Source organism: Macrobrachium rosenbergii, chromosome 12 (assembly GCF_040412425.1).
Source record: "Macrobrachium rosenbergii isolate ZJJX-2024 chromosome 12, ASM4041242v1, whole genome shotgun sequence".
Lineage (NCBI taxonomy): Eukaryota > Metazoa > Arthropoda > Malacostraca > Decapoda > Palaemonidae > Macrobrachium > Macrobrachium rosenbergii.
Genome location: NC_089752.1, coordinates 107,631,853 through 107,646,138, shown reverse-complemented (window position 1 = coordinate 107,646,138; position 14,286 = coordinate 107,631,853). Strand labels below are relative to the sequence as shown.

The window sequence follows — 14,286 nt, the reverse complement described above, 5'->3', positions numbered from 1 at the left end:
GCTTTTCATATTATTTTGTGTTACTGTATATTTATTTTTTATAATTCGTTTATTTCTTGTTTAGTTAGTTTCGTTATTTCAATCGCATACATAAATACCTGCATCGATAATCATTCCCGGTAAAGTTTCCTTTTCGTTGACCTGCTACAATTTAAACTCTTGGTAGAATCTGTCGTGTTGTTGTTCCTTAATAAAAGAAAGATCTATCGAGTTAGGCATAACAACGCCTAGATATCTTATTTGCTTCATTACTTTTATTCATTAAAATTGTAATGAATGTCTTCTACGTCACATATGCTCTACTGATCAGTGATCATTATTATGTAATTTTTATTTCTACCAGTATTTAGCTATTTTTATAAGAATATTTGTTTACTTTGGTTCTCCAGGATTCAGGTATGTAACAAATAAGTGAAATATAGCTGACCCATCGTACCAATGCCTTATAACGATTTTTTACGTTTAATTATTTTTGCTTTATGTTGTTTAAATATAATATGGCTGCACCATTAGTATGGATTTCAGTAACTGTATTTATAACCTCCACATGTAATCTGTGTTTCATTATGGCTTCTATACGCTTTTTCTTTCTACGAAATCAAACTCTGAAAATCTGTTGATAACAGGTTAAGGTCTACTCTTCTGTAAAGCTCTCGAATTATCTGTTCCTCTACTCTGTTCACTAAAACCTGGTTGTGCTCATGTGTTTCGTTATGTTTTCAATGTTCTTTAATTTTTTTCTTCACCATCCTCACACATATTCTATATGATAAATTTTTTTGTGTGGATAATTCTGGAAGTGCTGGGCTCTGTACTAAACGTCTGAGAGGTACTGGCTTTTACGCTCTCTTATTCTGGTGCTTTATTTTCTTTTTATAGAGTATTGTTTATTACTTTTCGTTCTGTCAATATCATTTGTAATGGGTTCGATTTCTATAAAGGCATCGTTAAATAGTGTCCATATACTCTCGTGTACTGTAGACTTATCATGCTTCTTTGTAGAAACGTTTTCCATGTTACTTTTTAGTTTTCTGTAAAAGAGAACCATTGTGCCGGCTTTGTCTGTCCGTCCGCACTTTTTCTGTCTGTCCGCTCTCAGATCTTAAAAACTACCGTGGCCAGAGGGCGGCAAATTGGTATGTTGATCATCCGCCCTCCAATCATCAAACATACCAAATTGCATCCCTCTAGCCTCAGTAGTTTTTATTTTATTTAAGGTTAAAGTTAGCCATAGTCGTGCTTCTGGCAGTGATATAGGATAGGCCACCACCGGGCAGTGATTAAAGTTTCCTGGGCCGTGGCTCATACAGCACTATACCGAGACCACCTAAAGACAGATCTATTTTCGGTGGCCTTGATTGTACGCTGTACAGAAAACTCGATTGCGCCGAAGAAACTTCGTCGCATTTTTTACTTGTTTATTTATCCCTTAATACCTGATATCCTGAAAATCCATTTGGAAGCCTTCATAAAAAAGCTGAGATATTTATACTGATTTCTCAGCATATATAGACCACCCAGCTATTAATAGTTTTCCTGGATAAGTTTTATATCGACAGTTTCACCTGCTGATTTGCAAAAGCCGAGCTGAAGTGATTGTTGGAATTTGAACCACATCGAAGAACATATGACAAAAACTGAGTCTATAGTTATACAGAGAATATTCTGAAATACACAGATAACATGAGCACATTCTGTTTGCGTAGCTTTCGAAATTCGGCGTTATTTACAGTAGTATTTCACGGCCGTTTTGAATTCTGCAATCTGTTGGTGCTAGGGCAAGAAAAAATAAGTTTTTGTAGAATGCGTGAATTTAGTATATTTCTGCGCTGATGTGGATCCATTCCTAAACATGGCTTTGTTCTGCACTCTGACTGTTTCCTTAAAACTGTCCATGTGAACCAGAAATCAGTTCACTAAAGAGATGACGGTATCCATCAGTTTTAAAAAATAAGAAGTTTGATTGTTATTACTTCCATACACATTCATCATGCAAAGTTGACAGCCTGTACTGGTAGAAAATTGTTTTTGATTTGTCTTATCCTACAAAAAGCTGTTAAATCTTAGCTGCTTTTGGGTGTTATTTTGATCATTTTCAAACTTTTTTTTCTCTCTCGACTCCTTTTTATTTATAAATTATATATAAGTGGTTTTGTTTGAACCCCTATTTTTCCATGGGGGGCTAGCTCTCAAACCTCTCGTCTAATCGAATTCGCTACATCCTCTAAGAAAATTTAACAGAGTAGCAGTGGTAACCAAAACCAGTGTACACTATTACAAGGTAGCCTGACCGGACGAAGCTTAAGCAGGCTATTTTCACTGGAGTGATGACTCCTACACGAAAGCTAAGCTGAAATATTTGCTGAACAGCATAAGCCAAAGAAGGGCGCCCACGCCCAAGAAAGACTTCAGGTGATATTTACATGTCAGGTGCATCCACAGGTATATGCTGGTTTCAACTTTAAGTAACAACAAGTGTTGCAAAGGTAGAGGTCGTGACTTGTATATACCAAAAACAAGGGACAATTTTTTTTTCTGGGAGAAGGCAAAAAGGTAAACTTATATAAGAATGAGAAGGGACTGGTAGGTGGTCTGTGATGCGTACTGCTATGAAACAAATGAGGGACAGGGTGACCAAATGTGAAGTTAATTTATAATCGATAATTTCCATATTTGTTAATATATCGTGGGCAACCAATATACTCGTATATATGTAAATAGTAAATATGTATTCCAATTTCACTAGGGTTTCACGGGAAAAGCAGTCATGTACAACAGCGCTCTTGAACAAAAAATAACCTATCTTGATTATCAAATACCAGTCAGATGCTTGCATGGTTGTGTTGAAATCTCATGCGTATAAACAGAGTCACCTGTAAGAACACATGCAAGATATCTTATTAATCTTAGGAGGGGAAAATATACAAGCAGTAACCATAGGAAGCCCAAAAGGTAAAAAAAAAAAAAAAAATGTTCTATGAAAAGTAGTCGACGTTCGATGGCGTCTCCTGCAATGTTGAAAACTGCAGAAAGATATCCGTTGTTGTTGGTGAGCTGAATTTGCACAAGACCCCCCATTTGCAAGCTAATACTCTCCAGGTGTAAAAAATGCTGTCGCTGTGTCGCAGTCACATATAGGTCCATGACTCACCGCGAACAGCCAAACAAGTGCTATAGTCAACATTTTTATCCCCTAGGGACGTTTCGGCTTCAACAAACTAAGCCATTTTCGACCTAAAATGACTCATATTGCGAAAATTCGGCCTATGACTCACATTGTAAAATTTTGAGCTTATATTTTTTTGGGGAGGGATGAGCCATTGTTACGACAGAGTAAAACTTCCAATAAGTAAAAAAAAAATGCATTTGAAGATAAATGTTTGAGGCTGGGATGAAGCTAAGGATGCTATAAGAGATCTAAATAATATTGTTCTTAAATATAAACGCTGAACAACAATAGACCTGAACACGATTCGCTAAGTAAAATATGTTAACAGTTAGTCAGGACGTACATAATTCTTCGGCTTTCTTGTCAATGCCTAATATTTCAGGCCATATGGGTAGGCCTGCTTTATCCACGGTGTCTTTTTCTAACCTCGTTAAATCCAGGAAAGCTGTGATAACATAATGAAAAATTTATGCAATATCATCACATTAATTGGATTTTCGTGCGTCACTGGACAAAGGCGAGATTATTAATCTCGGCACAAAACGAGCCTTTACTACGCCTAAAGAAGCACCAATACCATCACATTACCAGTCTGCGGGCGTCCTGTCTCCCGAGAATTTCGTATAGCATACAGATGAAAATACTTTTGTTATTTTAGTCTTTAATTCTCCATGTAATAAATTAGCTCTGAACAAGACTTCAGAATTTACTCCAGGGCATCCTTAGCAATCTTTTTTATTTAAAAAACTAATTATAATCTTCAAATTTTTATTTTATACGTGTGACACTAATTTCAACACGCGTACAATTAAAGAAGGGGAATACAAAATGTCCGTTATTCGCCATCGTGGGGTTAAATAGCGAAAGTTACCTTATTATGCAGATTGCAGCGGTTTTTAAAAGCTTGGTGAATTTTTGCCGTCTCAGTCTTATTTTTTCTGATCTTGAACATTTGAGGGAAATACACCTGGTGACTCAACTAATTTGCCCAAAGATGCAGGCCAAAAATCTTCCGAAAAATCTGAATAATCGGAAATCGACTCGAGAACTGAAAAGCTCGTGGAAAAGAATGAATTAGTTGAAGCTGTTGAGAGGGAGGTGTCTACTCAGAATTCAGAAAAAGGTAACTTCTACAGTTAAGGTAAAAAACAAAAACCTTGCTGGTGGTAGTCACCTCACCTTTTTAAGTAAAATAACTGAGAGTGAAAGTGATGATGCCAATGCACTTCATATTCGCAGAGAGGACGACGATGATGTAATGTGATCCTGAAATTTGAAGGGCTATTCAAGATAACGGTGAAAAACTCACGGTACAATGGGGTACGTATGCCATACGTGAGAGGTACGGTGACATGTGCTGACCCGCTGTTTCCTTTTACAGACATGGTCATATTGAACAGGAATGCTTCGTCAGTATGATGCTAAAGTGTGTCAGTTGGAAATAATGGATTGCTTATTAGGGTTGATAATTATGATTTTTCTTATATTAATCTTACGCGTAATTATGGTAACTTGCAATAAATTGCCGCGGTTGCTGATTGGATATCAGGAAGCATTAGTAAGCATCGTGGGATCCCGCAAAAAAAAAAAAAATCGCCAGTGTGACATCATCTTAAGCTTATGGTGAAAAAAATAAAACACTTCCCCCAGTGAAACAGCCATCAGGCCAAGAAAATCTATATAAAAAGAAAACTTGGCGCCAATCTTCCATGCCTAATATTGGAATCGATAAACACATCGCAAGCATGATTCTGTTAGACCATTACTTCGACTATTGCTCGCATGACCGTCTCATCGAAAATGAAGAGGGGGTGAATATAAATTTACGAATGACAAATCAGGACACTCCTGGCGCCCATAGGTACCATTTTTCGGCGACAAAATCCCCGGTAATGAAAGGAATCGCTCGCGTAACACACTGCCGCCTGTAGTAGCCCATTGGTATGTTTGTTTGTTTCCCACCGCTCGACGCCCAATTTCGCCTTCTCTTCTCCAGCCCCGATTTACCCCCAGCGTCCAAGAACTCGCCATTTCCGACGTCTGCCGATGACACCGAGGTCTTGGAAGGCATAACCGCCGGAAAATAATGCGAAAGGTATAGAATTTAGCCCCCTAGCCTCGTAATGTGTGGTTGCCATTTCGGCCAACAGATGGCAGCAGCGGAGGCACGACTGCAGTCAGACCTGCTCCTTTCTGGCGTGGCTGAAGGAACTGCTAAGCGGTATGTATTTTGGGGCTGGAAAGGCCGTTTCTCCCCGGTTTCGCGTGCCGAATGATTTTTCAGTCGTTTGGGCAACCGCCGCCACCTTTAAATATGCATGCTTACGGTCTCTAGAGGGGCTCCTTTCGCCTAAACTCGGGGTATGGCCGAGTGTTTGTTATGGACGTGGTGCTCTCTTGGCCTAAGCTCCTCGCTCAAGTCTGGCCCAATTAGATCTGCGTTTCGCCTATTTTTTGCCCGGAATTACTAGCCATTGGGCCGCCCTCCGTATTTCTGAAGAGTTTGGGCGTCGTGGGGCGTATTAAAGCGAGAAAATCGCTCGTTCTCGACGGTAGGCTGCTAGCAAAGGCGTGGGCTTTAGGCCTAGGTGCTTTTTAGACCCCCAGATATATCCTAATATAATTAATAGGCGGAAAATAAAACCCCTTTTGGCGACATGGGACTGAACGTGTAAGTAAAATAATTCCCCTCCAACTATTTCGTATGTATTTGCCGAGTGGCTGATTTGTGTTATATGATCCAATAATTTCCTGCCAACAACGAGAACCATGTGACCTCGGGTTGTGCTGCAAATTTTTCAATATAGTTTTGCCTAAACCTAAAATTTCTGGCTAGGATGACTCATCGCTGTTTATGTAGGCCTAGGCAATGGTCAACATAGGCCTAGACCAGGCTAGCTCCTCATTTCAATCCAGGATTGTATTTGTGTGTGATGGTGTAGGCTGTGATTGTTTATATTGTGTCATTTCTTATTACTGAACGTCTTTATTAAATATTTTGTATGGATCATCATATTATTGTTTATGCTGATATTCATGTAGGCCTAAAATGAAAACTCAGATAGCCTGTGCTTATTTTACTGGTGTTATTCAAGGCAGATATCCTTAATTGCTTTATTTTCACCAAGCAGCTCATAAATGCAATAGATGTGACAGTATTGATACTTAATTTCTCTATCTACTTAGGCCTATCATCATTTGGAAGCTTGCCAAGAGGTGATGAGTTGCTTAGAAAGCCTTGTTTTTGTTTCCTTTAAGTCCATAATAGATAATCAATGGTTAGGGGGACTTCAGTGGGAAACAGGCTTTCAGGCTGTTGGAAAAGCCAAACACTAGTTTATTGCACTAGCAGAATTGCCAAGAAAAGCCAAAATGTAAAATTTAGTATAACAAAAGTATGTCTATACAGTTTAGTTCATCTTTGTAATCAGTAACGACCACCGAACAGTAGTCCATAGGCCTAAAGCATGAGTGTGACCAGAATAATTAACAAAGACACAAGTTGACTTGAATGCAGTGTGCTTGGACCTACCCGACCTCTGGAGCCCACCAGCCAAACCTGATGTTGAAGCCTGTATGTTATGTTGTAATGTATGGGGATGCGTGTTAACGTACCGAAACAAGAGAGGGAGAGGCGCCTATAGGAAAAAATTTGGCAGAACTAGCAAAGGAGAAATTAAGTTTGATAAGCTTTGATATTAATATAGGTATGACTGCTATGTAAAAATGTATGCAACAGCCACCTGGGTATTCTATGGAACAAGAAAATAAAACAAAAATAGAGTATGTGAGAGGAGTTGCTGATTGGGTATATTAATGAGCATTTGAGGTTTTTAGGGCAAATTGAAAAATGAAAGTGCAAAAAGAATAAATGATGTCATAAACAGGTACAGGGTAACAGTGCTGGATAACTGACAGAGCAGTGAATGGTACACAAGTCAAAGAGGTGATCAAAGAAGTGTGATATATTTCATGATAAACATGTACAAAATAACAAAATGGAAATCAATGAAAACAAAGAGTTCTTAGATTTAACTAACCACAATATGTTAACAGTAGAGCTAAATATAGGTAATATAGAGAGGGGATAAATTCTATCAAGGGAAAATGGAAAGACAAACTCTAACAGTCTTTAGATTTGCAAAGGCAATGTGAAATTGCTGGTAAGGAAATCAGGGACTGCAAGTTTTAATAGTAGGATAATCTGTATCCAGAGAAAGACAAAGGAAATGACCAGTGTGCTTTCTATATCCCCCATTCAAGTCAGTTCAGTACTTGATGGGCCATCGAGGAGACATAGCCAGAGGTGAATGAAGAGTAAAACTGCAGTTGTGCTCCTCCCTCCTCCTCAAGCTAGTCTTCTACCTCCAAATATTATTGGTTCCAAACTGGTGGAGGGGTAGGGAGAAGGTGCAGATTACTGCTTTCATTGAAAGAGTCCATGATACTTCTCTGGAAATGGGTTGTAGAGGCCATTCCAGTTTGCAGAACCAATCGTCTGTTAGTTGGGTGGATGTTGTGGTTTACGAGCATCCTTATAACTGGACACCTGGCTGGAATTGTGAAAAGAAAGCCAACCTTTCTCTTGTCATCCTGTCTGAGTCTGATGCTGTTACCATTTAGGGTGGAGAATGGAGACTGGAGAGGAGTCTTTCTGGGCAGTGCTTTGCATGAATGATAGTCATCTTCAGGAATGTACGTTGGTGTGAGCACTTTATAGAGAATTATTATTAATCATAAAAGTTGTTTGTTCTTTACCTACTTAGGGGATAAGAGACTACAATAATATTTTGTTTGTATTTGGATTCTCTAAGAGTCCCTCTTCAGTGATGCCACTGGTTATTCCTGTTATGGCAGTCTGCATTGTTGTGACAAGTCAGTGTTCTTGTTCATCTTACATATGAGCACTTGCAGTCTAGTTTTTAGGAGTGTCTTTCCTTTGGCCTCTTGGGAAATAACTGCAGGACAACTCAGGCCTTTTCATTTCATCAGCTCAGGGTGCTGGCTCTTAATTCACCTTTGTTCTCAGGAGGACCCACTTGCAGGTACCGTATACTGTATTTTCTTGTCCCACTGGTAGCTTCATTCTGGTTTTTACCAACATTTGCTCTAAAACCTTGGAAAGTACAGGGTTCTCCTCCTATGCTTCCCCCTTCCTCCATTGAAAGGACTCCAGAGTTTTGACAGTCTTCCTTGTGGAGGTATTTGATTTGATTAGTTCTCTTGCTTCCAATGGACATCAGTAAGGATAGAAACCTGTGGGAAATCTACCATGTTCATCCAGTGGATACTACAGGTAGAAGCATTTTACACTAGTGAAATTACTCGTGCCAAATCAATACAGTATGGCTCTTTTCAAGCACAGTCTTCTAGACCTTCTGTACTGGTACTCTTGAACAGCATTGACAGATCTTTTCTCGTGGGGATGTATTCTTGCAAGAGAGTTTATATCTTGTCTTCTGAAAACTTTAGTTTATACAGGATTTTGGTTTTTCTCCAGACAGTCTGTGCTGTGTAGTTTTTTTGGACAGGAGTTTTTTTTTCTGTCTTTGCGACTTAGTTTTAGTAGCCGTAGCTTTAACTTAGAGGATGAACTTTTCATTCCAGCCTTCATGTCAGATGTTCATATACCATCCTTGTCATAGAACACGGTGCAGAACAAGTTTCAGCTTCATAGGGGCAACTCCCCCTGGTGCTTAATGATCGGGTCTGTAATTTCATCTGCAATACGGATTCCTACTTCTCTTGTTATGAATAACTTCTTCTCTTGTTATGAATAACTAGGAGGAAGTATCTTGTTATGCTCTGACTTATGTAACCTTGGGGGTTATGTAAAATACCTTGGCACTCTTGATGAGGGTGCAGAGGCCTACATGGGTGGGTTATATGTTATTACTGCCTTCGACTGTGTGAATCGTGAAATAATTTAAGTGAAAGCGAAGATTATTGGTAATTGGTAGATATTTTGTTAATATTTTAAATTGATTTTTATTAATGTCTGTTGATGGCCAGTATAGTAGTTCTAGCAAATCCATTTCAGGTGTTCCTCAGGGTTGTGTTCTTAGATCATTGCTGTTTTATTATGTATACTAGTGAAATGTTGTAAGATCTGTAGAACAAACTGCTTTCAGAAGATGATGACACTACTCTTCTAACTGTTGTTTCTTCACATCTTAGGTCTGTGGTTGCAGAATCCTTAAGTAGAGATCTGGCATGTATTCATGAGTGGGGTAGTCTTTAGGGCATGAAGCTTAACCCTTCTGAAACTAAAGCATAATTGTTAGTCGATCCAGAACTCTTTTGCCTTTTTCTTGATTTACATTTAAATGTTATGGTTTTAAATGTCAGTGACACCATAAAGATTAGAGGTGTAACTTTTGATAAGTTGACTTTTGAGAAGCATGTACTGTATATGCAATATTGCATCCTCCGTTTCTCAAAATGTTGGTATGTTGGGGAAATATTTTTGAATGTTATGTGGTGAAGCTATTATAAGTGTTTGAACTCTTCTCTTCTTCCTTGTTTGGATTACTGTTCTCCAATTTGATCTTCTGGTGCTGATTTTCATCCCAAATTCTTGGATAGAGTTGTTTAAAGTCAAGTTTTTTTTGCCAACTCTTAATGTTGATTTGTGACACAGATGTAGAGTGAGTTCATTGTTTGTTGCATAAAACATACAACAACAAACATCCTCTGTACTCTTCTTTACTTGATCTATTGTTTTTACTCAAAACACTAGGCAGGCTGCTGCAGCAAACTGTCGCTTTCTATCATCCGGTTTAATACTGCTTGGTTTGCTTGGTGTTTTATCTTGGCTACAACTATAATGTGGGATAGTTTCCCAATGCAATTGTGGAATCCTCTGAACTCCAAATGTTTACGTTACGAGCAAATTAATTCCTGCTTGCTGCTGACGTCTCTTGAAATCAGGTGTATTGGTTTCAATTTCTGTTCCTTCATATTTATTTACTTTGCACCTTTTCCTATAACTTGTCTCTCCTATAGGGAGATAGTGCCACCAGTGCATTGTAGGCATTACTTAAGGTTCTTTGCAGCATCTCATTGGCCCCTAGCTGCACCCCTCATTCATTTTATTGTACCTCCATTCATATTCTGTTTATTCAAGCTTACTTTCTACCATCTCTTAACAATTGTTTTATATTGCAGCTGGAAGGTTTTCCTCCTGTTACATGTTTAAAACTTTTTATCTGCTATTTACCTCTCAGGGCTGAATGACCTATTGGGTCCCAGTGTTTGGCCTTTGACCCAAATTTTATATTCAGTGTAACTTGTCTGTCGCTACAGGCTGATTTGCCTTGAGAGCCCTCTTGGGTTCATGATTTGTATACAGTACACTGTCCATAAGCATCTTCAGCAGAAGGTTTAAAGAAAGAAAGAAAAGAGATCCCAATTCTCTTAAGTGAGAATACTCAGTTCCCTGTTTTTTAAGGGCATGGAGTCGCCCCCATCCTCTTTTTCAGGTGGAATTAATTTTGCATACAAAGTGCCACACCCAACCCCACCCATCTTACAGGCTCATTCGGCACAGAATCGGGTTTGGTAGATATATTACAGAGGATTCATGTGGTACCAGTGTTTTGTGTGTGTGTGTGTGAACTAATGACTTGAAAATGGGGGTTTTTATGGAAAATAGTACTGTATTATGTTATAACTTTGTATACATTTGGCTGTAGAATGCTGAGAATGTATCACAGACAAGGAAGTGTGGTATCAGAGATGTGGGGCTAAAAACCAGCAAATAGAAATTTTTATTTTGATCATGGACACATATGGAATGAGGGCAGGAATAATCTCAGAAGTAGCATAGCTATGGTAGTCACAGGGTACTGATTTGAAGTACCAGAAGGTCATGGCAAAAGTTTGTCGGTTTGAATTCAGGCTGAAAATACTTGAGTTTGAAGGGATGGAGAGGATGTAGCAAATGTTTAACTCCATAAAGGGGTGACATGTAAAAATGAGTAATGATGATAGCTGTGATTCTGCATACAACATTGATAGTTTTTATTTATACATTTCTTTTCAGCAAGATGAGTAGTTCTGAAGAAGTTTCATGGATTGCATGGTTTTGTGGCCTCCGGGGAAATGAGTTTTTTTGTGAGGTAAGCCTATTTCTTCCATAGCTTATTTGTTTATGGAACAAACTTTCTTACCTTGAAATTGAACTTTCACTGTGTAGGTTTCCAGGATAAAAATTGGCCCTTTGTGGCTGGCCAGAATAATATAGAATAGCATATACAAATTGTTAGCTTATTGAAAGATATGAAAATTGTCACTAAGAACCCTTTAGTTATGAATCTCAAATTTCTTGTATTCTTAGTAAAGGTGATGGTTATAAAGAGTACAGTACTTACTGCTGAACTGTCTTGTGATATTTGCAAAGTAATTGTTTTCTTCATTTTGTGTTTACCAGGTGGATGAGGATTACATCCAAGACAAATTCAATTTAACAGGTTTGAATGAGCAAGTACCTCATTACAGACAAGCCCTTGACATGATACTGGATTTGGAACCAGGTATTTACAGTAGTATGACATTGTATTGGGTAATATGAATATAGATGTACTCACTAAATTATAGATAGAAATATTAAATATAGCTCATTTTTTATTTGAAATTAATAGGTCTTTATTTTTCCTCGAATAGATGAAGAGGAGGAGATACCTCATCAGAGTGACCTTATTGAACAGGCAGCAGAGATGCTGTATGGCCTTATCCATGCGAGATATATTCTAACCAATCGTGGCATTGCGCAGATGATAGAAAAATATCAGGCTGGGGACTTTGGCCACTGTCCAAGAGTGTATTGTGAAAATCAGGTAAGCAGTGATTTAGAGTATTGGAAAAGTGTGTGTTCTGTATGCAAGCATTTATATTTAGATTGTGTGATAACCTGATGTTTCATAGAGGCTTATTAACTCTATTGTTAACAGTAAACTTTTACTGTCAAAATGTGAGCACAGTACTATCTACCTCAAAGGTTTCTTGAAGCGATTAGGATGCTCTCAAATATTTTCTTATCCCCTTCCCCCTGTTCAAGTGCTTGTTTTTTATTGCATAGTTAACAATTTCTGATAACCGGCAGCTAAAATCTGAAAATTCGTGGTAGTGATTCTTTGTTTATTTTGGTGTAAGTAACTAGCCCCGCCCACTTTCGGGGAAGAAGAGGAACAACAAAGCAAGAAGGTTCAATGTATTTCTGCTGGCTTTTGATGAAGGTTGTGAGCAGCAGCTATAGTAATTTCGATTTTCGTAGGCTTTACTGGTTATTATCCCTAGAAGATCGGTGAAGTATTTGGGATTCTTTTGATTGCCTTTTGGCATTTATTTAGTCAGGTTGACTTTATTTGGGCAGTTTATTTTGGCAGTTTACTGAACTTTGACTCTTGTTTGGACTTAAATGTCACTTACTTTGATGATGTATGACGCTAATACATCGAGCACTCGTTATTACAGCAAAGGCTCCAATACAAGATTGAATTATGCCAAATACAATTTACATTCTGTGTGCTAGTTGCAGGGGCCAAGTGTGCTCTATAGATCTTTCCTGTGCTGAATGTGTTGACTGGGATCCTAGACATTGGAGGATTTTAACTTCTCACCTTTCCAAATTGGAAAAAGACAGAATTAGGAAAGCCAGTGCCAGGAGTGACAAATTTTCTAGCTAGTCAGCATTCTGCTAAATCTTTGTCTGATCTTGTAATATGTCATGTCTCCTAATCCCAGTCTGTCAGCTTTACAACCTGTTCCCATTTCCAGCTCTCATACTTCCAACCCCAATGCCATTGCCGCTCTTTAAGCGAACTCTGATCAGAAGTTTGAATTAGTAATGCCTTCTGTGTCTCAGTTGGGTGATTCAGTTTGTCAAATTATGAACTGTGAATGTAATGCTGACAGTGAAGTGTTAGTGGAGGAGCTGGCTGTTTGTCCTGCTGACTCTCCTAGGCGAAGGTCCCTGACATACTCCCCCACACCTGAGAGAAGTCATACCAGAGGCCCAAGGGAAGTTGGTGGGGTCTGCCCACTGGAGTTGGCCCCTCAGTTGCACCAGTGCAGATTCCCAGGTGTTGACAAATGCCGTTGGGAAGGCGTTTTCTTGGATGTGCACCGCCTTTCCTCCAGTTCCGAAGCATCGAGTCCTGAGTGCAGGATGAATCTAGACTGCTCAAGAAGTCTGCAGTGGATGTGTCTAGCACCCCTCAGGTGCCTTGTAAGAAAGTGAAAGAGGCTGTTCCCTCTTGTAGTTTATGGGATAGTCTGGAGCATTTTTCACCAGAAGTTTCGCCCTCCAAACATCATGTGTTGGAGTCTGATCGTTCCAAATGTCGATGTGTTTCATCAGAGCGCCCATTAGCTCCTGAGCTGTCCTCCATTGCTGAGCACACCTCTTTGTTAGAGCTTGCTGCAGCTCCCATTGTCGCATCTAGACACTCCTCTTCTCGCGATTTAGTGGTAGCAGCTGACCACCAGTTGACGCCGGAGCCCCATTGGCGCCAGAGCTTCATCGATGCCAAATACAGCTTCCAAGCACCCATTGGCTCCTGAGCGCTCTGTATCTTCCGAGCTTTCAGTAGTTCCTGAGCGCCCAGTGGTGCCTGATTGGTTAACGACGATTGGTCTTGCTTTTTCACATCATTTGACAACTTTTTCTTCTGCAGCACCAGTGGTGTTAGACCTGTCTCTGGCTCCCATTCAGCAGCACATAAACATTATTTTGAGCTTTTTGAAACCTCAACCTCCTCCACCGAGTGCAGCTGATACGCCTCTTTCTCCAGTCTTGTCAGCTGAGGTGGAAGCTCAAGATCAAGAAGAGGACACGCCTACCACAGCTTATTCAGCCCTTTTGTACTTCCTGCTTCGCTCCTTTCCCAACTTTTTCTCTCCAGCAGCTCCTTCTTCTCCAGCTTCGACTTTCCAGATGAGTAATCTTCAGTCTGAATCCTCCAAGCTCCCCAAATTGGTGCTTTCTACTTCAGCTAAGAAGGCCATGAATGAAGTAGAGTGTTGGTTAGCGGACAAGAGAGAACAAGGGAAGGCTGTGTTCTGTTATCCTCCTTTGTGCTTATTGCAAAGGAGACATTCATATTATGTTATTGAGG

At 39.4% G+C, this 14,286-nt stretch overlaps 2 protein-coding genes across 3 annotated transcripts in view; both read left to right on the top strand.

Moving 5' to 3' along the window:
- LOC136843853 (inversin-like) overlaps positions 1-14,286 on the top strand; it is a 649,403-nt gene that overhangs the window by 620,356 nt on the left and 14,761 nt on the right. The gene's annotated exons all lie outside the window — the stretch shown is intronic.
- Positions 5,092-12,099, top strand: LOC136843841 (casein kinase II subunit beta-like). Of its 2 annotated transcripts, none has more exons than XM_067112646.1 (4): positions 5,092-5,390; positions 11,214-11,289; positions 11,601-11,703; positions 11,834-12,099. In XM_067112646.1, exons 1-4 carry the CDS (start codon positions 5,293-5,295, stop codon positions 12,082-12,084), a joined length of 528 nt encoding a protein of 175 aa, XP_066968747.1. In that variant the 5' UTR covers positions 5,092-5,292; the 3' UTR covers positions 12,085-12,099. The 2 variants fall into 2 exon arrangements, with proteins under 2 accessions (XP_066968747.1, XP_066968748.1); XM_067112647.1 differs by having other exon boundaries at positions 5,348-5,840.

Bases quoted from the DNA above. Each gene is read 5' to 3' on its own strand.
- LOC136843841 (XM_067112646.1), top strand. From the start codon at position 5,293: ATGTGTGGTTGCCATTTCGGCCAACAGATGGCAGCAGCGGAGGCACGA. The intron at 5,391-11,213 runs GTATGTATTTTG...ATTTCTTTTCAG, and splicing joins GCTGAAGGAACTGCTAAGCG to CAAGATGAGTAGTTCTGAAG. The intron at 11,704-11,833 runs GTATTTACAGTA...TTCCTCGAATAG, and splicing joins GATACTGGATTTGGAACCAG to ATGAAGAGGAGGAGATACCT.